Below are 27,013 nucleotides of genomic sequence, written 5' to 3'. Positions count from 1 at the left end.
CTGCATACTTGGAGAGTCCTTTGAGTGTGTCAAATTCTGTCTCTGTATTTGGTCCCATTTCACTGATTGGCACAGGACAACCAAGTTTGCTCTTAGAGAGACTGGTGAATAGACTCTAAATAGCATAAGGTCAAACTCTGAAGTGTCATGGCTCAAAATATAACTTTTTACATGTTCAGTTTTATAATTATGTATAGCCAGTCTTCATTTTATCTGGATTCCAGTAGAATACTTAAAGTTGCCATTCATCTCCCCCAACTGCAGCTATAGATATTAATTAATGAGATAGTACAGTGAACATGGTCAGCAGCATATAATACAATTTCATTTTATTTAAAACATATTTTGCATAATATAAAAATATTGATCACAGTGAGATTTAACAATTGTTACTGCTATAAACAAGAATGCAGTACAATATTTTTAATGGAAATAAATTATATAGTTATTATCTTTTTTAAAAAATCACAAGGAGGAAAATGTAGGCTGTTTGGTCATTAGAAAAAAAAATCAAGTTCTTATTGAGTTCTTTATAATGAAGAAAATCCCAGGTTTTGTTTTCTACATTTGCTTTCCACACGTCTTAAGAGCACAAATGAGTCTGTGTCCAATAGTCCTATGATGTCTCTTTTGCACAGTAAATCCAAAATGTTAGCAGTCTTTTTTTAAAAAAAACACACAGGAAAAATGTACACCAATTTGTCAGATGGTATCTTCTTCACTAATTAATAAGTGGTCTTTTCCAATATGTTGGCACACAACGGCAAACTTCTTCACTGTAATAAAATCCAGGTTCACAGCGTTTCGTTCGAACTGTACACGGTGGTCTGTAGCAGCTGAAAGAAGTTGGGGGAAAAAACAGTTGTAAAACTGACATGAGAAATTATTCTGCCTATTCTGAAATCTACAATGTGCTCTTGGAAAAAAGCAATTAATCTATGCAAGGATTCTCTGTAAGGTGCGTGGATTCAAGTGGCTGGCAAACAGAACTTGATAGAGTTATAAGTCTTAATAAGTGCTCCGCCTACAGCTGCTTCTCTCTCTCATGTAAGCTCTCCATAAATGGAAAACACCACACAGAGAGGAGCAAGGAAGAGGTGGGTGTAGTTGTGTGAATGATAGTTTCTAGCATCCAATGACGGAATGGATTTACTAGGGCTCTTTTTACTTAGTCATGTTGCTTTCAGAATAGGAATAGAACATATCAGAAGCTATTTCAGTGCTTTAAAAATAAATAAAACTCAGCTACTGTTCCTCCCCCCCCCCCCCCGCCAACTGCCAATTTTCTGGCACCAATGGAAGACATGGTGGTTTTCCCTGGTCTTTTCTGGATTTTCATGCAGGATGAATATTTATTTTATTGTCACTTGTTGTAACTGAATTGTGAACTGTTCTGTTGTTGCTGTTCTAGTGTTGTTAATGATGCCTTGGATCCAAGGTGAAGTGTGATGTCAGTATGAACCATCAAGATGAGGCAATCACATATCTGACTCGCTGAGGTGGGTTCTGAAGCAAATACTTCTTCTGTGCACAGTTCTAATAATTGCTCATTATCAAGTGACTATAACTATGTAACAACTTTCAAATATTTGAAAACGTTCTAGCTATTTACACAAATACTAACTTTTTCTGGTACTGAGTTTCTAATTGCAATATCTTCTAGTCAGAACAATTTGTCTGTAATGAACTATCTTACAGATCAGAGTTATTTTCTTTCTTTAAAAAAAAATCCAAGAATTTCTCTCTGAAATAGTCTAAATTTAAAATTACTCAAGCCTGTTTTGCTCATGTAGAGTTCCTGTAACATCAGTGGAAGCAATGTGCAGGTTCAGAGGCTTATATGTATAACATTATGAATTGAAAATAGGATGGAAAGACATCAGTAATTTATAGCACTTCAGTCAGGGAAGTAAAAAAGTACTTTACTAACCAACACTTCATGCTTAGAAGATAAATATTTTGCATCAGTGGATAATTTGTTTCTACAGGGATTGCAGGACAAAGGCTATAAACAAGTTTGTCATAGCATGATAATTCCTTATGGTTGTTTTTAAAGCAGGTTGACCTAACATAACCTCACACTGATAGTGCCAAATAGCCTCTGGTGTGTAATGTAGACAAAGCACTAGTCTTTTGCTATTTCAAACACTGGCAGCAAATCAAGAGCAAAAAGTATACGTTTCAAGTTTCAACACAGCTATATTTTAAATTTGTTTTAAAAATTGACTCTGTTTTTATAAAAGATAGTTTAATGATCTCAATTAACATTCCTCCTGATTAATAGCTTATGCATTTCAGTTTACAAATAAAATATTAGATGTCTGCACAACAAAATCCACAGGGGGGGGGGAGACTTCCTGGACAGAGGGAGGACACTTTCTTTCGTCTCTGTCCCTACATGCCTTTCCCTGCTCCAATCTAACTTGAACTCAGAAAAGTGCTTCTGTATCTGGATTTTTAAAAGTAGACCCAGCTCTGGGGACAACCCCCATTTATTGAGCTGGAACTGCCCTGGTTGGGTTTGCTCTGAAAATGTGACTTTTAGAAGACATCTGAAAGCAGCCCTATATTGGGAAATTTTTTGTGTCTTATGTTTTTACAACTTTTTATATGCTGTAAGCTGCCCAGAGTGGCTGGGGAAACCGAGCCAGATGGGTGGGGTATAAATAATAAAATTATTACTATTGTACTCACGGAGCACATGCTCTTCAAGGTAAACCCAGCCCACCTTGCTGTATTTCTTTTCCAGGCAAGTGCCCGCCTGCTTTTAGTGGCAGAAGTATCATTGTGTGTGTGTGTGTGTGTGTGTATGGGTGGAGAACAGCGTTGAGGACATCCATCTCAAGGTAAATGCCCTCTAAGTCTAATTCTTTTCCCCCTTGACACCCTGAGCCACTTCCTTCCTTCAGCCTTCTGTTGATTATACATGCACATTACTCTCTAGTGCCTGAAATATACTCTGAGTTGAGAGTGGATTTCATGCTCTTTATTCAGCTCATTGTGGTGAGGAGGAATGTCTGCTTTATATACATTATTTACACAATGGGCCCCACGTGATTGTGTGGCTCCTGTGGACCAATCAGACTGTTGCCTTTTGGATCCTATTCAACTCAGTACATAACAGTGCCAATATTCAGTTCTGGACCCCTGTCTGTTTTTGAGGTGGTGACTTTTAAGTATGTAGGGGGAATATTCATTAAAATGCATATATATTAGTGAAAGCAACATACAGAACTGCATTAGGGGAAGCCGTTTTGCAAAATGTGGAAATTTATCAACATTTAAATGGGAGAATCTGTTTTATCCTGTTTCAATGTCCAAAACACATCAGTGACAGAAGCAGAGTAATGGCAGCACCAACAGTTCCCATCCTAACAAACAAGGGACATTATTGGGGTTCAGGCATTCTATGTAAAACCCATGTGAGCATATCCCTCTTTGGGAAAATATGCAAACAGCCTTAGCTACTTTTGCAGAGGTTATTCAGGGAGATGTGCCATACTTTTTTGTACATTGGACTATATATCATGCTGTTTTCCTCACAGTAGAATCACATTCAGTTGTGTGGCTTATTTTAGGTTGCTCTTGGCTCTGCTTTCTATAGTAAAAGTAATATATATAGCAGGCAGATAACTACTGGGAAGAAAAATGATAGATAATGCTCTTCATATGAACAAACTGTGCTGGAGTTACAGTGTTGTGGCTCTTCTCTGCATGAACCATACAGAAGTTAAAGAGGAATAAGTTCTTACAGCGCATTCATTTAACCAGTGTGTGTGTGAACCTTCATCCGAACAGTGACATCTGGGTTTTAAGGACAGGAACAGGATGTAAGATGGATTTTAAATCTACTGTAATTTTGCTAGTATAATTATTAGGATTTCCAAATACAGCTAAGGATGGCACATGCAGAGAAATGTGTGTTCAATATGTACCAAAAGGTTGTGTTTGAAACAGGAGATTGTATTCTATAAAAACTAATTTGATACTGTATTATATGTTTGTAACAGGATTATAGTTACACTGGAGCCAATTCTTGCAACAAATTAGCACAGCTATGAGGAAATCTGCAAAGAATGAGGAAGAAACATCCTGGGCCGACCTGTTCCATTTTGTGGTGAGCTTTGTTAAAATAACTTGTCACACTTGTTCAACTCATTTGTATATAATACACAATTCTAAATCTCAAGTTACACAACACCTACTGGAAACAAAACTACTTGGTGCACACATAATCCTAGAGAACATATTTAAAATTAGATTATAATGGGAAATAATCCATAATGGAGTAATTGTTCAACTATGAGTTTACTCCTGAAGTTTCTTCCTATTAAATTAATCCCCATAACCATATTGTGGTAGGTCTTCCAATAATATCATTTTTCTAGCAAGTCTTTAATTGGCTTAAGGAGAATAACCTTGCTGGGCTGGATATGGCCTGTGGATTGTACATTGTCTAACTGCTCTCTGATGTTTGTCAGAGCTGGAGACTATATGGTGTTTCCCCTTGAAAAAGCTTAAAACTTGCTGTATAATCTTAATAATACACTTTTCTCCAGGTCCTAGATGACACTGTAAATAACAACTATTAGGTGACTTCCATAATTTTTTTAGGGATGATATCTGAAATCAATGCTATATGGTATGTGCTGAAGAAAATGAGATTATTTAGTGGAGGGAACAGCATTGTTCAGAGCTCTGCTTTTGCAAACCTCTGTTTCATCAATGATGCAGTTGTTATACAGTAATATTCTCAAAGATGGATTACATGGGCAATGTAAACATACATGACTAGTGTCAAGCACACTTTCTGTTCAGATAGTCCATTCTGTATGACAAGTAACATGTTTTATCTCCAGACTAGTAAAGTACTTTAACTCTGATAAGCATCAGACAACTGCTAAAGATCAAATATGTAGCATGATTATTAGAAAATTTAAGAAACTGTAACCAATGTCTTTTAGCAGGACAAAAATAACATCTACTGTATTTTTTGCTGTATAGGACGCATTTTTCCCCCTCCAAAAATTAAGGGGAAATCTCTGTGCGTCCTATAGAGTGAATGCAGGCTGTGCGGCTAAGCCCAAAGCCAGAACGGGGAGACAGAGTGCTGCGCAGTGCTCCGTCTTGCTGTTCTAGCCTGGGGTTAGCTGTGCAAAGCCTCCGCAGGGCAGCGGGGTGCCTTCACCCCGCTGCCCTGCGGAGGCTATAAAGGCTGTCCCCGAAGCCTCAAGCCTTTGGAGCACAGCATGAGTTCCCACTGCGCTCCAAAGGCTTTGGGGATCTTTGAGGCTGGCAGTGGGGGGAAGCAGCACTTCCCCCGCCAGCCCCAAAGAGCAGCTCGATAGGAACCTGAAGCCTCTGGAGCCCAGCGGGAACTCCCGCCACACTCCAGAGGCTTCGGGTGAATGCACCTTGTTTTAGAGGGGGAGAACAAGAAAAAAAAATTCCCCTGTTCTCCCCCTCCTATGGTGCGGTGCGTCCTATAGAGCGAAAAATACGATAATTTAATAGAAGTTGCAAGACAAAGTATTTCAGTTGTTTTACTTACCTGCATGTCTGGTGATTAAATCTTTTTCCTTTCAAGAAGCACTTGTTTGGAGATTCTACACATTCACAAATACACTTTGCAGAATTTAGTGGCTGATGTTTAGGACATGTTCTTTTACATACACATTGGCACTTTTCTTCATCAAAATCCTTGCTGGGTCCACATGAGCTAGGCAGCAGTTTATTCTTACATGTACACTGGCATGATGTTCTATCCAGTTCTTTGTGAGGTCCACAGCTGGAAGGCCTCACTCCCCCTTTACAGACACACTGGCAGGTTTCTTCATCAAGCTCCTTATTAGGTCCACAGATATCATGGTATCCTTCAGCAGTGTCTATAAACACAGCAAACATTAGGAAAATAAATAAATTTTGCTTCAGGCATTGCAAAAAGTGAAACATATCTGCTAGTTTCACATTTTTCATACCCATGTCTAAATCACTGAAGCTATAAAGGATTATAGAGTTCTACATTTAAAAAAGTTTATGTGGATATAATTTTTATTTTGCTTGAATAATGCCACGTTAAGTGAATGCAACTTCTGGAGCATATTTGCTTACCGCTATCCCCAAGGTAAGAAGAAAAACTGAAGTCATGCTGAGCCAGACATCTGCAAATCTGATTATTCCAGATATGATTTTTTGGGCAAGTTTTGTTTGCCACATGACACCTAGGGATAAAACATTGCATTATTTAGTACACTGAAAATGCAAGACAATAGTTTTTGTGCATGGGTCACAGATGCGGACAAATGCAACCTAAGATATATTTGATTGTGTTCACATTGGATAGAGAGAGATTTTTCTTCCTTCCTCATAATACCAGAACCCAGGGTCATCTAATTAAGCTGAAGAGTGGGAGATTTAGGACAGACAAAAGGAAGTACTTCTCACAGTGCATAGTTGAACTCTACAAGAAATAGATATGAACATCAGCTTGAATGGTTTTAAAGGGGTACTGAACAAATTCAGAAAAGGTAAGAGCTATCAATGGCTACTAGTATGAATCAGGATTATAAAGTGAAGTGGCATTGTTCACTGCCATTCCATTTCCACCCAATACATGCCACATCCTAAAAACCCCTGCAAAGTCCAGAGGGCCATAGTGGAACATTGGGAAATGCCTATTGCATCAATTAATCCAGTAAGTCTGTGGTTTAAACTCAATTTTCATACATTAAAACACTCAGGGTAATGAGCTCTAACACATACAAAATGTCTCCTCTGGAAAATTCCCCACAAACTGTTTTATGATTTTTGTGTGTGTTTTTTTCCCATTCTTCTGTATACAACTCAGTATGTTTTGAAATAACGATTAAAAGAATTAAGCAAGCACAGTCTGAAAGAGCACACCTCAGACTTCAAATTGATTTATAACCCTTTGAATTTACATGCAATTCACAATAACTAAAATATATTGTATTGTTGCTTAAAGTTGAAAAATGAATTCCCTGCCACATTCCATGATCCTTATTCAGTATTCAATACTCTGGCAAATGGTTGTGGAAGACTATTCATAATTTAGGTTGAGAATACTTATTAATATCAAAACAATTGTTTATTTAATTTAAAAACTAGCTTGACTAAATATCTGAATTGTTGCAGTCCTTTCATGACTCAAACTGATAAACCACACTTTTTGTTGTTAGGTTCACACTCTGAAACATGAATCTGCATGATTTTTTGCATAAAGCTAATAATGGCATACCCTTGGTCTTCTGAATTTTTAAAAAAAAATCAACTAAATAACATTTCCTAAAATTTTGTATAACTTTATAATACACTTGTCACCAGTAACCTGCTTTGTATTCTAGAGTTTTTAAAACAGAGTAAGAAATATGCAAATCTAATACTTACTGTGTTTGTGTAACTGACAAGGAACGTCTAATGATTGAATGAACTTGTCTGTAGACATCAAGTTTGGACATGCATCGGCAGGATGTATGATTCGCGAAACTGATTGTTACAGGTTTGGGACCATGAGACAGTGGCACAGTTATTTCAAATAACTACACAAAAAAGCAAAAATGAGAGCAATGTGTTAGCATGCTGCTTATAATGTTCTTAAAATGTTTTAATTACTTAAACTGTTTCAGAATGCTTAAATAAACCTGTGGATGTGTTTGATGCTCTGGGCTCCTTTGGGAGAAAGAACAGTATATAAATACAATAAATAAATCTATCTCTCTTTTAAATCGGAACCAGTGAAGGCAGTGAATGTCTGGAGGTGGTTGGAGGATGGATGGCAGCTAACAGATTGAGGTTGAATCCTGACAAGACAGAAATACTGTTCTTTGGGGACAGTTGGTGGGTGGGTATGGGGGACTCCCTGGTCCTGAATGGGGTAACTGTGCCCCTGAAGGACCAGGTGCGCAGCCTGGGTGTCATAGCTGTTCATGGAGGCCCAGGTCAATTCTGTGTCCAGGGCAGCTGTCTACCAGCTCCATGTGGTATGCAGGCTGAGACCCTACCTGCACATGGACTGTCTTGCCAGAGTGGTGCATGCCCTGGTTATCTCCTGCTTGGACTACTGCAACACGCTCTACATGCTTTTTTTGCTCTGGAGCCTTCCCCATGAAAACCCACCATTTAAAGCTCAATTGGAGCAAATGTCAATCCCTGGAAAACTTGAATTGATGTTTGCTCCAAAGGAAACAGGTTTTATCCCTTTTCAATTGTTGTACTTAATTCCATTGTACTCGGTAGAAGCTACTGACAACGAAGCAAGTCCCTCTTTGCCCTGGGTCCCATTTTTTGGTCATACTAACATGGCTTTCTTCCTATTGCAAATAGCAAACATAACTAAATTATATGACGTCATCTCCATGCAGCAGCAAATACATCCAGAGGGTGCCCTGGTTGTGGTGGCGGACTTTAATTAAGCTTGTCTGAATACAATTTTTCCTAAGTTTGAACAGAAATCACCCATTAGAGAGATTAATATCTTGGACCGAGTATACTCTAATCTGAAGCAGGTATACAGGGCAATCTCCCTCCCCCACTTAGGTTCATCTGACCATTCCTCACTCTTTTTATGTCCGAAGTACATCCCCCTTAAAGAATTCAGCCAGCTATAAAAACAGTTAGAATCTGGCCAGAGGGGGCTCTTAGTCAGCTCCAGGACTGTTTTGAAAGTACTGATTGGAGTGTGTTTGAACATCAAGATCTGCACAGATACACAGATGCTGTACTTTCCTATATTTAAGTGTGCACCAACAATGTAATGACAGAAAGGAGCATTAGAGTTTTTGGGAACAGCAAACCCTAGATGACTGCTGAAGTTAGGTCACTCCTGAAAGCCTGGGATACTGCCTTTAAGGCAGGGAGCATAGAGACATTTAGAGAGGTAAGAATAAAGCTTAGGAAAGGCATCAAGGTGGCAAAGCAACAATACAAACTCAAGGTTGAGAACTGCTTAGCTGAGAACAATACGAAACAAGTGTGGCAAGGATTGCAGCACCTAACCAACTATAAAGGCAATATGACGAACATGGTCATGGCCAATGATATGTTGGCAGAGGAGCTGAACATCTACTTCACCCGCTATGAGGCAGAAAGAGCAGATATCTTGGCTCCTGTTTGCCAGCCTACAAATTCACAGCCACTTGTTTTATATGACCATCAAGTGAAAGCTGCATTGTGAGGGGTGAATCCCAGCAAAGCTGCTAGCCCAGGTGGGGTGCTGGAAATAGTAAAAGATTGTGCCGATCAATTAGCAGGGTGTTGATGAAGATTTTTAACATCTCTCTGCAAACCGCTTGCATTCCATCATGTTTGAAAGCAGCCACCATTATCCGAGTCCCAAAGAAAACAGCAATTAACTGCCTAGTGACAAAAAAAACCAGCCGTCCAAGGCGAATGATGTTAATAATGTCACATTATTGGCCATATTTGGACATTCTTCTCTCAATTAATACTAACATGTGGGGAAGTGGGACCATGCTGGGAAACGGTGCACAAAATGAAAACATACAGAAATGTATGTTTGAAGGCTTTCCCTTTCCTTTAAGTGTTTGCTTGGTCACATGGTAGCCAGAGGAAGGGGCTACTCAGTGTGGCCCCACTTATTGCTTGTGTGTTAGTATTAACTAATAATAAAATTAGGCTCTCGTTTGGTCCCAAAATAATGATATAGTGCTGGGAGATCGGGACAGAATGTTGGGATTCTTATAGTTCTACAACAAATGCATTCATATTATATTTTACAACGTAAACAACAGAACAATGTATTCCTTTTAAAGCAGATTTCAGTGCATATTTCAATCACATGCAGACACTGAGAGCTTAAAACAAACCCAGAATGTGGCTTAGATAACAACCTACCGTTTTACTGATGAAGCTTGTGCTGATATTCATACACTGCAGCCCTTCACTATTGCAGCAACCTCCACATCTGTAGATGGACACACATGGAGGTTTAAAGAAGGTGTTTGTTGTTGCTCCATACTCTTTCCCCACATCTACACATACCTCACGTGGCATGCATTGAGTTTTTCTCCACTCATTATCAATACCTGCCAAGTTACAGGGAAAGCTCATAAGTTATAACACAGGTTTTCTTAATAGTTCAAAATCAGATTCCCCTGAAAGTAGTTAAAACTTGCTTATTAAATTTACCATGTTTATATAGAAACTGAGTTCTGTAAAAAGCAAACACAACAGCAGCAGCAACAACAAAAATATCAGAGTTCTTTAATGCTAGTTCTCTAACAGTAGTCTTATTACCAGGGCTTATCCACACTAACCTCCGGAGCTTTCCCCATGCTCTTTAAAGCTGAATTGTGGAAAACCTGGATTGTCATTTGTTGTGCTTCAGCTTTAAAAGTGGGGGTTTTTGTGTGGGGATAACTCCAGGGCGAAAGAAGAGCACTTGGAGATGGAGCTTTAAAGCATGGACCTGGACACAGCAGGACAAAAGGTAAGTGAGGATAAGTCCTTAGGTATGCTTGAGCCACTGGTGCAAATGCTTTGTGGAGCAGGCTAGAATAGTCTCTAGAAAAGGCACTGGGGATCTAAAGAAGGGCAGAGCAAGCAGGGGGTGGGGGCTTGCAAATGGATTTAGGGAAGAATAGGAAGAAGAAACAGGAGCAATAAAGGAGAGAGAGGTATGGCAGCTAGAGACCAATGAAAGAGTATCAGAAGGCAAGTCACATAAATTAAGGGAAGGCCAAAAAGGAGGATTCTGAGAAGGAAAGAAAATCTGACAGATGGAATGGCAGAGAATGGAGGTAGATATGCCTTGGAGCATTAGAGGTGAGGAATCACCTACTGGCTTGAAATAACCAACCAAATATTTGCTCGTAGGTTTCTAGCACTTATAAATGATTATTGAATGGTTCCTTAGCAAGGTTCCAATAGTTGTGAGAAAACCTAGCTGGAAAAAAATCTACAGAAGAGAAGAAAACTGATGTTGCTTACCTTTAACAGATGTTGTTTGAGTGGTCATATATGTAGTCACAAAAAGGGGATCAGTGTCTGTGCAGAGCACCATCCTGGAACTTTCTAGAACTCAGGCCTGAGAGCTGATGCTCATGCCCCTAACCCTCAAAAGGGAGATATATCTCTTTTACATATGCCTGAAGGGGCAGTACGTGCACTTCTATTCAGTTTCTTCATGATTGTTGTGAGAATATCCCACCAAAAGAAAGGAGGCACCTGCAGTGGGAAAGGAGGGTGGATTGTGACTTCACAGATGATCACTTGAAGAACATCAGTTACAGGTAAGCAACGTGTTTTTCTTCTTCATAGACTCTGTGCAGCTACACATATGGAAGACTAGCAGCCAACATACATGGAAGGAAGCACTGGTATTATTATGGGTGGGGAGTTGTCCAGAAGAGCTCTCCCAAAGATTGAGTGAGAGGTTATTTTCACTTCCAACACATAATGCTTTATTAAAGTGGAAAGGTAGAACAATATAGCCACTGGTAATATTGTTGGCATCCATCTGTCTCAAGAGACAATGGAGTGGACTTCTGGGGATGAAGTCAAACTGCTGCAATAGCAGCACTGAAGTGACCTACCTGAGGCGCAAGCCTGGGCATTGTGGATGGATACCCTGGGCTGCCCAGACAACAAGAGCCCTCTCTCGGCCTCGCTGATATAGTCCAAAGGAAAGCAGAACAATATGCTTGGGACCAGCTTGGCTGCAAGAGATGCCAGATGGAGGCGGACAAGGCGCCATCCGTCTTAATGTAATGAAATACCCTAGGAAAAAAAGGTAGCAGCATCTGGGGAAATGAACGCTAATGGGAAGAAACCCAAAAGGCCCTTTTCAGATTCTCATAGCGGGGGGGGGGGGGGAATGCTTATGTTGTTGTAAAAAGCAACTGTTCTGTCCAGATAGAAAACTAAAACCTCTCCAATCATCTATGTACAGGCAAGACTGGAACAATTAATCCACAAGACTGGAACCATCAAGTCCCTTTGGAGAAGAAAATGTGAAACAATCTAAAGGAGGACAAACCACAAACTTTCTCTGTCGCCATTCAAATAAGTTGAATAAAAATGCAGAGCACATTGTTCACCAAGTGTCCTTGCCAACATGTGTTCACCAAAAAAGATTCTGAAGAAGAACACATCCTGAAGCTGAAATGAATTCAGGGAAGTTCACACCAGCAGAGTAAGAACTGAGGGAAACTCCAGGACTGGACACTGATACTGGGAATTGTAAACTGTTAAGACCTTTAAAGGAAAATGTAAGAAATGAATGAGCAAACACTTAACATTACTTCTATAGGATGGTGTAATGAGGAACCCAGATGTTAAGAATAGTTAAAATCTGAACAGCAGGTTGAACATATAATCTGAAGTATGATTAGTGGAGTTTGCAAAAGTAATAAGAATTGAATCTATTTCATTGTATAGGATTGCCTCATGGAAGAATATCATTTTAGAGATCCCTAAGGAAGCTGTATATTCAGGCTGTTAGGGTCATCATTAGTGCATTTTGGTGCACTAAGGTCAATGGGGATGCAGTTTGTCCCATTGAGTGACACCATATGTAGCACTCTTGGAATGATGGAAAAGCGCAGGAAGATATATAGAGAGGTTCTTTCAGTGGTGGGGATCTTGATCTGCTCTGCTGCAGAATTAATGGTATTTAGAGAGGGTGAAAAGGTCCATCAGGGGATAACCCTAGAGACTGAAGCAGATATCAAAGGTTCAAGGACTTGAACAAATTTGTGTCAGCCTTGTCTTTTTCCAAAATTGATTCCAATATTAATAGGGAATAGGGAATGATGATGTTGAAGCCAATACCACCAGTACTGGAAGTTTTTAGAATTGAAGGAATAAAATAGGATACTGTTGCAGGAAGTGGCATGGATATTAAGCTGAAGCTGTAGTCTCAGGGTCCAGAGTTAGGGTTCAAGATGAGATGTTCTGAACAAAAGCAGTCAGCAGGTCGGTAGGAGTTTCAGCAAGGTCAAACTTGGAAGTGGTGCAGGGCTTCCTACTTGTGTTGAGGCAAGTGGTTTAGGTTGATAGTAGTATAATTGTAATGCTGCTTTCCCTTTGATTCATGAACGGGAAACCTTTTTTGGATGAAACCAATTCTATGGGCTCAATTCTTTCCTTTTCAGTCTTTATCCTTAAGTCTATTGCTAAGCAGAGACTGATGAACTGACACCTGAGTCTGAAGGTTAGTAGGGACAGTGGATAAACTGAGATTATATGTTGTCTCTATGTAGGAAGTCTTGGGTACCATACCTTTTGTGGTCTGCAAAGCTCATTCCACAGAGATAAGAACAGCAATTCATATGAACTTGCTTAGTGCAGTTTTGGCAATGAACAGGAATCAACTGTTTAGCTTCCTAAACTGATCAGATAGCAAGCTGTTTAAAGCAGGATAATAACTGCTATCAGAGGTGGGAATCTTCCTCCCACAATTTCAACACTTCTTAAGAGAGATCAGCTGCACTACAGGTGCATGGGGACAAAATGCAAGGGCAATACTACCAAATATAAATGTAGCTAGTGATTTATTTTTTTTAAGTTAGAAAGCAAAAGCATAAAGGAAGCTTTTAAAAAAAAACTAAAATAGGGTCAAAGGAAGGACTTAACAGAATTCAATGAAGAGCAATTTCCTGAGAAAATTTTCCATTTTGTTGCCTTTGTGGTAGTCAAAAGAGAAATGAGTGGGAAGGCACATACTCAAGGCAAGCATGATTAGAAAACATCTGATGAATGGGTGGGGGTGGGCATGACACCAGCTTTTGGCCATGAGCTCTAGAAAGTTTCCAAATGGTCCTTTGCTCAGCTGCAGAACCCATATATGTGCCTGCACAGAGACTACAAAAAAACGGGGCTGGAATGAAAGTACTATATATCCAGACCTATTTCCAGATAAAGGCTTCCTTGTTGTAACTTTCCACAAGTCTAAAGCTAGCTATCCAAACTGGAATGGGATGCTAAATCCTCCTCCTAGTCTGGGACCGGGACGCAAAACTAAGGCTGCAGTTTTAACCCCTTAATGTTGGACTGGGTGGGTGGGTGGTTGTGCTGCTTCAGCTGGCCTCCTACAAGTGCAACCTCCCACTTCTGTCCACGAAACTGCTGGTAGTATCCCTGCCAGTGGGCCCAATTGCTGTGCCAGCCTGCAACTGGAGCATGAATAGGGACCTATCTGACTGCCCTATTTCCTTTAACTGCTACCACCAATAACACACATGGCAGTGGCAGCAGGGAGTTAGGATTGCTCTATTAAGTTGTTACATCCAGAGACTGCATCAGGAGTTACACCTGTCCAATCATGTGAATCAAATGACTCCTAGATATCAGCAGATAATACTCCCTGCTTCTTTGGTCTGAATAATTTGTCAGACAAACTGCCAGATGAGCATATCTGTACTTCACATTTGGTCTGCCCTCCTTTTTCCTAGCTTAGATTTCCCTCTGTCTGCCATGCCTAGGTTGCTGATCTTGGTCTTGGAAAAAACCTGCAAACCTCACCTATTTTTCACTATGTACCACATTTTTCTGTGTATAGGACAATGTTTTTTTGCAAAAAGGAAAGAAAAGTAAAAAATGGGTTTTTCTTATACATGGATGGTGAATGCACAGGGAGGTTTTTTCCTCCCCCCAAAAGCTGAACAATTTTGGATGATCTTGGGTGTTGGTGGGGCATGCGCCACTGCTGCCAACACATGCATGCACAGACCCCACCACTGGGGATTGCTACGCTGGTACCGGTGCTTTGAATATTTAATAAAATATCAAAGTTGTTTTGTTTGATGTTTAAAATACTGATTTCATGATTTTGGGTTTAAAAGTGGGGGTTGCCTTATACATGTGGGCATTTTATACACAGAAAAATATGGAAGCTCAAAAAGCTGCAAACAGTTATGGAATTTCTTGTTATTAGTGAGGGTTTGAGGTTCTGACTATGCTAAATTATGCTTTAACATAACATTTTAGCAGTTTTGTTTTCAGCATTTAAATTTTAAAAAACTGATTTACAGTATCTGGTGGACATTAAATTTTCAACACTTACTTTTCAAGATCTCGGGATTGTAATGTGCCGCAGCAAATTTTACTGGATTTGAATCCTCTGATCTTGCGTCGAAGCTGGACTGTTCCCTATTGTGTTGCCAGCTCCCTTTCCTCAACTGACATTTGAACATTTTCCAGTATTCTGGATAAAGTACTGTCATGAGTTCATCCACACTGGATACAGACCGCAAGTGCTCTTCCAACTCTTTACTTCCATGAGTCTGCTAAAAAAGAGCAAAAATAATTACTTTCCACATTATACAAATGTTTATATATATATATATTAATATGATCAACAGCAAGTAAGGAAGTCTCTTTCCCTATAGAGACTTCATTATCAAAAATGTATTTAAGTCTGTCTAACTATCTTCCTACCTTCTTAGTTTTGTTAAGGCTGTTATGAAAGTACAAGGAGGAAACAATATATTGACTTTGTTAGCCCCGAATATTGCCATTATTGGTCCAAACAAACTGCTATTGGGGACACTTACAAATGAACACTAACACCAAATCTAGTTTTAGGCAAACGTGAATAAACTACAAACACAGATTCTTCATTCAATATCACTTAGGCTGCAATTCTATGCATGCTTATTTAGAAACAAGGCAGGCAATGCCAGCTAAACTTATAGAGCCTTCAAACATTGATTTTGTGTCCCACTATGGCAATGATTTAGCATAAAAACAGTGCACTTTAATCTGATGAAAAGAAACATTTAAAAATTAACTAAGAACCAGAGAGAGGGGGGGGGGGGGCAATGCAGTGAAAAAGGCAGCAAGGGGAGGAAGGAATAAAAGCAGGTGAATGATCTTTTCTGAATTTCATTATTCCATTTTCTATAACTTTTAATACAGTGGTACTTTGGGTTACAAACACTTCGGGTTACAGACTCCTCTAGCCCAGAAGTAGTACCTCAGGTTAAGAACTTTGCCCCAATATGAGAACAGATATCACATGCCGGAGGCAGCGGGAGGCCCCATTAGCTAAAGTGGTACCTCAGGTTAAGAATGGTTTCAGGTTAAGAACAGTCCTCCAGAATGACTAACCAGAGATACCACTGTGTGTGTGTGTGTGTGTGTGTGTGTGTGTGTGTGTGTGTGTATATATATATATATAGTTTTTAAGAGTACACATTTACAATACACCACCTGGATTATGCTGAAGCAGTCTTTTTGAATTTGCAGTATGTCATGCAATTAACATGGGAAAAATACTTTTTTCAAGGTAATGGTCTCAGATATTTAATGCCTTCACCCTAAAGGAATTTCAGTCACATATGAAATTCTCCTTTATTCTATCTTGTCATAATATAATAGCCTTATTAATAAAAGGGAAGCATCTGTTCTTCATCAATTAAAATATTATCTTTCACATAGTTGTATTATATTTTCATTATGATAATATCCTTATTTACTATATAACATTTTAATTTGTGATAATTTAATGGCCCACATCTCAAATGAATGTTGCTCATTTCACTTCTTACCACTGTTTATAAAATGCTACAAATTAATAAGCAACATTCTTTCTCTGGCATGTGTTCGAATGGTAATAACTAGAACTTTTGACTAAACAGAAGTAAACTATAGCCCAAATGTTTAACAAGAGACGATCAAAGTATGTGGAGTAAGCAAATATAAAAAGCAATTCTGGAGAAAATCCACCCCCGCCTTAGTCCATGAGTAACATGCAGTAAGTTCCAATGCAAATGCTGAACTTTATTCCAAAACAAATGGAATAATGTCATAAGGCATGGATTCAGAACTGTTAAACAATCCTTGTATAGTTTACAGATCTGAACAGAAATATTAATCGGAAGACCACCTACTTTGTCATGTTGCCTTGTTCTAACAAATATTTTCAAATTTAAGCATAGTAGGCCATGAAGAAAAAACCTACATAAAGGATTGCCAAGCCAACAAATGGCTCAGTTCAAAAATAGTGAAAAGAATAGTCAATAATGACAACATAAATTAAGACATTAACATCACTCCCAATAATTCAGTGCATAAATAACATCTCAAAAAGTAAGAAGGAACGTAAAGGTAGTGATAAGCCAAGCATAAACATAAAAAGGAAGACATTTTATTAGATTTGTCTTTTGCTGTAGAAGGCCCTATGTCTCTAGAAACATTGTGGACTTCACAAGCCTGCAGGTCACCTTATAATCAGGAATGGCACAGTGAAAAAATATTTTTGCCATTTCAATGACATTTTAACTTACAATCCACAGGCCATTTAGAACGGATCTGCCCCTCCCACACAAATTAGTATCAAAGACTCCCACAAGCAAAACCAAGTATTTCACAAGTCAGTTCTGAAATGTGTACTCCTAGAAATGATCACGAATGTTACTGGATTTTCTTTCTTCTTGTAAATGTACCATCTGCTGCAAATATTGAGACTGCTGCTCATATATACATTCACTTTAAAATACCTTCACTCTGATGATACAAAGGCTATTAGATGAAGGAGAAAACTGGTTTTAACATAGGCATTTGTAATCTCCACACCATACAAGATCTGAACAAGGAGGCATGCAGCTATGGCTTCCAGCTGAAGGAAAACCAAGTGAATAAAATCTCTCTAAATGAGATTTTACATCCTACATCATTGCTAACCCAAATATTATATAATACTTTTTGTAAGGAAATCAAGTTCTTTCCTTTTAAGTCAGTTGGAACCTTTTCTTTATCTTACTGCCAATGGATGGAGAGTGGTTTACTGTATAATCTGCATCAAGATCTTCACTTGTTTGCAAAGCTAGGTGTTTGTGACTTATTCTAGCCTAAGTATTTTAACGGGGAACATTTGTTTTAAGATGGATGAGCGCAGATATAAAATCTAACAAAGTTTTAATGTGTTGGAGACATTGCCATTTTGCTACAAGAGAGTAAGAATCTCTCTTCTAAACCTTCCTCTCCAACAGCACTGTCCTATAATGGAAAGTGCTATGTATCCTGCACATTGAAACATAAGCTAGGCAATGTTTCTATTTACATTCCATTAACAGGTAGCTATTTAATAATAAAATTTCAGTATTAAAAATTGGCACTTTATTTGTAATCTTACTTTTCAGTGTTCAAAGAAAAATGTTTTCTGAAGAAAAAATGTGAGAAATTCAGTTTTATTTTACTATTTCAGTTCAAATTACCAGTATTTTCACTGTAAAGGAACATGCAAAAGGTAAAATTGAAATATTTTAATGTTTTATTTTTATTTCATGACTGTCTAGTCCAACATTTTGATATTTCAAACAACATATCTTTCTTTATAATTCAGGGTTATAAGTATTATGGGTGTGTGCAAAGTTTCAGTCAAGAACTAATTCTGTTTAAGTGTTCCACTTAAATGTGCTATAAGCTGCATGATTTATCAAATCCAGTATATAAACAGAATAGTCTGGTCTTAAGTTGAGAACAGTTAAATATGGTTCTTGTGTAACATGTAAAAAAGTTCAAGAAGCAAGTTAAGATGAAATATTTCCATGAGAATTTCTAACATTTTACACAGAGAGAAACTTCTAGGCAGACACTAGAAATATTATAAAAGGTCACTGTGTGTCAGTTGCTAATTTACAATGGCTAAAAAGTCCAATTCCAGATTTTAATAAGTTCTCACATTGAATATATTATGTGGTCACTGTGCTTCCTGCATGTAATAACCAAAATGACTTAAGAAACAGCTGAATTCATTTTAAAAATTTCTTCAATTTTCCGTAATTTAAAGCTCTGTCCATCATACAAACAGAATAAAGAGTTTATGGAAAACTTTAATTGAACACCATGTTTACTTGCACACCCAAAATAAGAAAATAATAGAGAAATGAGATATGCTAATATCTTCAACCTAGTAGACCTAAATCAGAAATACAGCATCTCATTCTACCTGCATAGTCACATCATATATTCCCCTCTTTGTACAGATATGTAATTTCCCTACTTTATAGCTGAAAGCAAATCCGGCAAACTGTAGAATATAATTATTATAATCAGATGATATACAGGTAACTCACATCTTATGCAGGGTTTCTTGCCATTGCATGTACAGTATAAGCAAAACTCTGTAAGGCCGGAATACCCCCAGATACCATGTGAGACCAGCATAGAAAGGTACCATCTGGATCCAGCCTTGGATACAAAGCTACTCAAAAAGGAAGCGTCACTCCTGGATCTTTTCAGCATTTCTTGAAAGTTTTATGGTGATTTTTTACTTAGGATAATTCTGAACACAGAAAAAAGTAAGGTGCATTGCAGCATGGTGCCAGGGATTTATTTATTTTTTAAAGCTACATTTGCCTCCAGGCTTCCTCCTGCAAACTTTGTTTGCACATTATTTTTCCTAAATGCACTTGTGATGTGTCTTTTGAAATAGGCATATCTACAAGAAGTAACTGGAACGGAGAATATGGCCATATAAGGACATCTTTTATTCCTAATCTTCCTTCAATGTGCATTTCAAGAAAAAAAATATCCAGGATCACTTACTAGCTAGAAATCTGATACTGGTATGCTGACAATATGTTGACATTTTAAGATTATTTGTTGTATTCTTTGGGTATGTTTTATTGTTGCTTTCAAACTTTACAAGGTCATGTGATCTTCAGAAATAGGGTGGTTAAAAAGAAAGTACAGGTAGTACTAGTAATAATATTAATCAATTTATTATGTATGATAGCCTGCTGTTACAACCAAACTGCCAAATGATACTTTGAGCAAAGCAGGGCCAAACTGTTCAGATTGGGTTTAGAAGAACAGGTAAAGACCAAAAAAAAACAGGAAACATAGAAGACCAAATTCTGCCCTGTGAACTGCCCTGAGACCTGTGGGTTTAAGGTGGCATACAGAATTAATTAATTAATAATAAAGACCAAATGCAATGCAGTGCTTATTAGCATAATATTAAATATTCTATATCTGGATTAGCATCATGTTACTTGCAGTAAGGATTATGGAGGGTGAGGTTGGTTTGTTAGTGGAAGAAGATCCAGCTAGCCTCCTGATTCAAATTTGCTTTTTTTCATTCTCCTTCCCTCCCACTTCCCAAAAGGGATCTTGTCCTGCAGGTCTCAGCCAAGGATGATCAGCCGGAGCATGAGATACTGGCCAACAAGATATCATAGAATCACAGAGCTGAAAGGTGCCCTGAGGATCATCTAGTCCAATCCCCTGCAATGCAGGAATATTTAGTTGGCCGGCATCATAAGCACCACACTCCAACCAACTGAGCTAACTGGCAGGTATTCAATGGACTATAAGATGGAGCAGGCCAATTCGCTCATTGCACTGCTAAATAAGCAAATGGTTGTGCAGTACCATGTTGTGCTTATGTACCTGGAACTGAATGGATACAAGTAGTTTGATACCCCCCAGGGTGAAATACTGCTCTGGTACAGAACTGGGCCACTCTCAAGTAAGAGATAGGAGAGGAGTATTAGATGGCCCAGTGGGTATGGGGCATGAGCCCATTAGTGTTTTACAGATGGGGAGAAAAACTTGCATCTATATGCTTGGCAGCAATCCTTTGTATGTGGGTTGTAATCCTGTTGAGTATGAATGGTTTATGTGTGAATAGGTAGTATCTGAGGTAGTGAATGACTGTAGTAGTTGTGTGGGATGGATAGTAAGATTGTATGAGTAATTGTATGAATAATGTGTTTGATTGTAATTTCATACTGCCTTTGTAAAAGGTTAAAGGTAAAGGGCCCCTGGACAGTTAATTCCAGTCAAAGGCAACTATGGGGTTGCGGCGCTCATCTTGCTTCAGGCCAAGGGAGCCGGCGTTTGTCTACAGACAGCTTTCCGGGTTGTGTGGCCAGCATGACTAAACCGTTTCTGGTGCAATGGAACACCGCGACAGAAGTCAAAGCGCATGTAAACACCATTTACCTTCCTGCAGCAGCAGTGCCTATTTATCTACTTGCACTGGTGTGCTTTCAAACTGCTAGGTTGGCAGAAGCTGGGACAGAGCAATGGAAGCTCACCCCGTCACAGGGATTTGAACCACCAACCTTCTGATTAGCAAGTCCAAAAATCTCAGTGGTTTAGATCACAGTGCCACCCATGGGCCTTGTAATGCTCTCTGACCTTGTTTGATATTGTTTTTATGTATAGGGATATTGCTGCTGTGTTTGTGTTTTTTCTTATGTAAATAATTTGACATAGTTTTTATTGTACTTATATTTTTATGATTGCAAATCACTTCAAAATCTTCAGATAATATAAGCTGCCTATATATATATATATATATATATATATATATATATATATATATTGGGGGGGAATTAAGTTAAATTAATCTAATCCAGAGAGTCTAACCTCAGAAACTCGAAAAACAATATACTCTGATGTTTCAACTTCCTCCAAAGGCTTGAGTGAATAAATATGTCCTTAAACGAGACTGGAAAGAGCACCGAGGGACCCAAAGTGAGGGAGTTCCAACCAAGATATAGGCTGAATACACCTTCATGTGTGTGAAGTTGAGAAGAAGCAGAAACAGATATGAATCACTTGAGCTTACGGTTCATTCTTAACTCTCTGAACTACAGAAACATTTGCATTCAAGCTTTCCTTTTCTGTCTGAATGCACTCTGTTTTATTCATCTTATGCCAATTGTAAGACCTCCTTGTACAAGACTGTGTATTTTATGTATTCTGTAAATATAACAGGGTAACTTTTGAACATAATGCTAAACCACCATTTGACACTATAGGAATGAGCTGAGTAAACCTTTTGTAGGCTTTCCTACTCCAACACAGATGCGGGAAGGATATTTAAGTTTTTGCTTTTGTTGTTTATTGTGGAAACTGAGAGTGTTAACAGAGAGTGTTAACTGAGTGTTCACTACAGTTTAGGGCAGAGGTTGTGAACCTGTGGCATTCCAGATGCTGTCTCATTAGCCACAGCCATCATGGCTAATGGCCTCGTGTGATGGAAGTTGCAATCTAGCAGTACTTGGAGGGCCACAGTTTAGCTAACCATGATTTAAGGAAACAAGTCGATCATGAATTATGGTTTGAAGTTGGCTTCCTTCCTTCCCTAAACCTTCACCAGCCTGATGTCCTCCAGATATTTGGGACTACAGCTCCCATCCAGCATAGGTGGAGTGCACCTGGTTGGTGAATGATGCCTTGAACTATAGTTAAGACAAAGCAGAGTTTATCAGACACAAAGAGTAACTGCAGTTAGTTGAAGACAGAAGCAAAAGCTTCCTATCTTCTTGCAGCAGTACCAGAGGAAAGGAGGGGGGGGAGCACATAAGTTTGGAAAACCTTGCATGTATGCTAAGCCATAGTTTATTATTACATGCAAACTAATATTAAATAATATCTAATTTGCTAAACTACATACATTTCTATTGTATTTCCATATGACTAAGACTTCTTGTTGCTGTGAATGTCACTTCCACAAACCTGTTCTAATTTCCCTTATTGAGTTTATTTTGATGAAAATACTTTGCATAGATGCAATGTACCCCTCTCAAAAAAATGAAAGTGAACTTGAAAATGGAGCAATTAATTATCATGTCAAAAGGGATTAGATTTAGTGTTTTTTGATAGATAAAATAAATAAATGCAAGGGAGAGAGGAAATGAAATACATATGGACACAAATGTATTTTAAAAATGCAACTTAGTAGTTAGCCACAATGTAACATTTTGAAGATCAAAATATATTTCTTTAATAGTTTATAACATCAAAACTGCAATGCACCAATATTTTCCTTTCTTTCCACAACAATCAGATATAGCCATTACTCAAAATATTTTGACAAAGAAAAAAGGAAGTCTCTATTACCATGAAAACAGATTTGAGTCAACTAGTATATTAGATTTATGCCACCTGCCTCCTGACATTTGCTTGGCATACATAATGAGTCCAGGAATTCTAGCTACCATGGCTGTTATGAAATGCCAAAATAGATTATGGGTGCCGCAAAAATGATGTCTATAGTAAATGTAACATAGCACTTGTTCTCTTTGCTTAGCTTATTTGCTTTGCTTAGCTTATTCAGGAATTTTTAGAAATGTGCAACCTGTGCTGTTAATAAAGATAGTGCAACTCATACAGCACGTTGGCGACAAGCATTCACACAGTTGTTCAAAAATAATTTGGCACCATTTATCAAATAAGTGCCATGAAAATTTACAAACTGCCTAAAATAAAGTGAACTTGCAATTTCAGATTTTACTAGGTTCTTACAAATTATTGACTCAGTTTTTCATTTTTTCTTGTTTTTTAAATAAGTTCAAGAAGGTTCAAGAAAAGGGTAAGTTCAGCGTTGTTCCCGGTAGCTGTGAGGTGCTAATGAAGCAGCGTATGAAGTAATAAAGAAGACAGGGTGTCAGCATTCTATCCCTGTTTCACCCTAGCAGTCTGTGCAGTTGAGAGGCTGCTGTTTTGCCCCCGGTGGGACCAATTTGTTGGGGCTGGTGGATGGCACACTCCCTGAGTATAGTTTTCTGGGCTTCTTCAGTTGTCTTGTGCCATTGATGTGTCTACTAGTGCTAACTGATAATAATCCAAACGGAATCTTATCAGAATCAACATAATACACTTCTAGGTGTTCAATTAAATACAAAGTAAATATAAATTCTCCCACCATATACAAAGAATTAATTTTGATACAAAAGTTCATAATTATGTCTCTGAAGAGACAATTTCTTGATCTGAAATTGCATGCATCGGGTTTCAGCAGTGGATCAATACCGAAACATCCAGTGCATCATTGTATGAGAGCTGGTGAGTGCTAAGGGGCCTGTGCTATGAGATGGAAGCTTCTAGTGTGAATCTCAGGTCTACCATGAACTTTCTGGTTGTGCTTCATCATGTCTCACAGGCTCTACTTTATAAGAAAGAATAAAATTAAGCAATCTTACAAGAGTGTTGCAAGTTTACTGTGATAATTCATATGAAATGCTTTGATCAATTATAATTATGTATAATTATGTATATTTTTATGTATAAATATTAAGAGGCTATACAATACCTGTATATAGAGGATTCCCCTAGGACTCAATAGAATCCTGTTGCCTGGGCTGTCCATTGACCAATGTATGTAAGAGACAGCTTCTAGGAATGGAAGCCCCTCATCCCTCTGCCATGCAAATTATTTGTGCTCCAGAGCAGAAGTAACTTGTAGAGTAGAGAGAGGGACAGTTAGATGGATATTGGTGTTCATAGACATTTCATTCCCTGCAATGACATGGGTTGATATGCAGGAGAAGAGAGAAAGAGAAACTTATGTGGATCCTGATGCAGAGGACTTGTACCTGTACTCAGAACTGATTGGGCCCTAACCACTCCCAAAACTGAAAACACTATTGCAATGTGCATTGCAGTGTATTTGATATGGGAAGTTTTATGTCTGGTCTGGTAAAAGTTTGTTTAACTGTTACCTGGGGCCTTAACTGACAGTTGTGTGGAAGGTCTGGTGTATGCATATTTTGATTGATGGGTGCAGGTTTAGAATTTTCAGTCGGATAGCATGATTGGCTGGGACTGGAGTAGAAGAGCCAGAATAAGTTTATGTAACAGCTGAGTGCTGGTCAGCAGAGGGAGAGTTAGGGTTGTTGGTGCTTGGCGTTTGTGGAGTTGGCCAGAAGACAACATCGAAGGAAGAGGTTTGTTAAAGAAAAAGGAAGACTAGAGAGGCAGATGGATTGGCTTGGTGGCTGAAGACTTGTTGAATATGGCTGAATCATTTGGCTTAGGTTGAACAGACAAGATTCCTAGGGTAGTATAGGAAGACCCACCTGCACTTCTATAAGTCAGTAAAGGGATTGGGGAAAAGGCTTCTGGCAAAGTGCTCGCTTATAGTTTTGGTGAGGCTTAAATGAGATGGAGAGATTAAAATGGTAATTTGGCTAAAGGGTTTTAACAGGATAATCAATACCTTAAACTACCTTAGTTGTTTAAAAATTTCTGAGAACAAGCATTCAGAACAACATGAAATATGAAAACAAAAGGATCATTTTAAAATGTTTTTAAAACATGCAATAAAAATCACATCACTTACGCACTTCTTAGAAAGTGCTTGATGTTTGATATAGTCCCATGATTATATCTGATGTGCCTGTGTATTCCATTTGTGAATATTTTTCCAAAATTTGCAATTCAGAGATCAAATAGAATGCTAGACTGTTATTATTTTCACCATAACTAAATGAGAACAGAATTTTTCATATAGACTTCTAACCTTCCTTCCATTAAAGGGCAAAGAAAAGATTCCTAAACAATGTTATAGAAGAACAGGGAGAAGCAATAGAATAAATCTCTACAGAATGTCTGAGGGGGATCATTTTTAGCTAGGAGAAAGCATCGAGCTCTTAAAGAAGGCAGGCAGAGGTACTAAATAACAAAAGAGTGGGTTGCTTTTTTCTGATTTTTGGAAGCTCTTCTCCATCTATCCCTAGTAAAAGAATAGGCTGTTTTTCTATCTCTTTAGAAAGGTGGGGGTGGAGTGGGAGAAAGAATGAGAGAAATTCTCAGATGAATGGATTTGGTATGGCATTTACCTTTTATTGATGATGAAAGGTAGGTGAGGGGTGTGTTCTTCTTTTAACAACAACAATATGCCCCCACTCACCCCTTGCATAGATCTCTGTAGCCTCACTGGCTGCCACACTTCCTGGAAAGCATTTCCCAATGGGGAAACTAATGGGTAGCTAAAGAGGCTCCCTCTGGAACACCTAATGGTGGGACAATTTTTCTTCTCCCTTTTCTTAAAAAAGAGAAAGAGAGAGATGTCCATAATTCTGCCAGGTTTGGGTGGCTATGTCCAGAATTAGTGCAATTTTCATAATAATTATTTTAAAAAATAATTAGAAATAAGATATTCACTGCCAAAACGAATGAGTGTCATTAAGAAATGATATCTATGTCAGTATCTTATCTTCCTTGTGACAAAGCAGAGTTCCATAGGATGACAGAAATCTACATTAAAATTCCAGACATTTCATCCCATATCTGGAAATAATTAGTTCACTCTATTTTCAGGCTGTTGAACTGGATTTCTGTATCTCCAGTTATTTATAGGAGCTGAAAGAAAACAAGAGACATATTATAGATAGTTTTAGGTTTCATGTTCACAAACTCTTATAATGTGAATAGCTCTCTCCATTTAAAATTCCTTTGTGTGGAGTATGAATTTTTGGTCTGTACAGACATGATATATTTATCTTTTTGAAACCTTGAATACGCTCGTAAGAGATATTTAAAACACCCACAAGGAACTCAGAATGAACAACCCTATCCAAAGTTTGTGAACATGATGTACTACATGGTAAAACTAGCTGTATATTTAATGAGGTGGGTTTTCAATGGTGCAATGACAGTGTCAAGATTCATAGGTTTCTTAAAAAAGGTGAAAGCTTCTCAACAAAGCAAGGAAGTCTGCCAGCCACAATCAAAAGCACTTACAGCTACCCTCTGTAAGTCAAAATCATGCCACATGTTAATTTTTGAAGGGCACATAGAAAACGTATATCTTATGCATAAGCACATGTGAAAAAATGAGAGTTTCTATGTCTTTATGAGAGGACAGATCTGTGTCCCTGGGTAAAGCACACAGCCCAAGGAAGAATTGGCTTACCAAACTCCTTGTGAGAAAGGTTTTCTTATTAACACCCCCCACCTTTCTGCTTTAATTTCAGTTCATGATATCCAATATGTCAATAACAAGATACAATATTCAGGATGAGGGTCAACCAGTGAGTTTACAGCAAGGGGGAAAGTCAGAACTACATAGCTCTAAGCTTACATACATCACTAAAATCTCATTCTACCCACACTCCAGCAATTTAAGATTATAATTTATTGACAAAGACTTATTGCTTAAGAAAAAAACAACAAATTCTCAAAACTAATGTACTAAGTTCAATTCTACCTCTTATTTTTCACATCTGTTGAGACAAAGGATAATTAATTAAAGTTAAAAATTTATAAAAACCTGTTTTATAAATTCTGTTCT

The 27,013-nt window shown here is 38.2% G+C and overlaps 1 protein-coding gene and 1 long non-coding RNA gene across 4 annotated transcripts in view; one reads left to right on the top strand and one right to left on the bottom strand.

The window, feature by feature from the left end:
- Positions 1 to 312: 312 nt before the first annotated feature.
- The window catches only part of VEGFC (vascular endothelial growth factor C), a 38,811-nt gene continuing 12,110 nt past the window's right edge, over positions 313 to 27,013 (bottom strand). For 2 of the 3 annotated variants that reach the window (XM_083755877.1, XM_083755878.1), the window contains exons 2-7: positions 15,044 to 15,263; positions 9,874 to 10,064; positions 7,408 to 7,559; positions 6,112 to 6,221; positions 5,552 to 5,885; positions 313 to 836 (exon numbers count right to left, since the gene is read on the bottom strand). In XM_083755877.1, coding sequence (XP_083612003.1) covers positions 722 to 836; positions 5,552 to 5,885; positions 6,112 to 6,221; positions 7,408 to 7,559; positions 9,874 to 10,064; positions 15,044 to 15,263 — 1,122 coding nt within the window. In that variant the 3' untranslated portion in view covers positions 313 to 721. Of the gene's footprint in view, positions 837 to 5,551; positions 5,886 to 6,111; positions 6,222 to 7,407; positions 7,560 to 9,873; positions 10,065 to 15,043; positions 15,267 to 27,013 lie in introns of all 3 variants that reach the window. The other variant, XM_083755876.1, reaches the window with a different exon arrangement.
- Positions 843 to 5,261, top strand: LOC310852562. The gene is made up of 3 exons (XR_014568266.1): positions 843 to 1,499; positions 4,011 to 4,447; positions 4,484 to 5,261. It is a non-coding gene; the product is annotated as an uncharacterized lncRNA (long non-coding RNA).

This window comes from Podarcis gaigeae (assembly GCF_964106915.1).
Source record: "Podarcis gaigeae genome assembly, chromosome: 9".
NCBI classification, from domain to species: domain Eukaryota; kingdom Metazoa; phylum Chordata; class Lepidosauria; order Squamata; family Lacertidae; genus Podarcis; species Podarcis gaigeae.
This window is presented reverse-complemented; position numbering and strand designations above follow the sequence as displayed.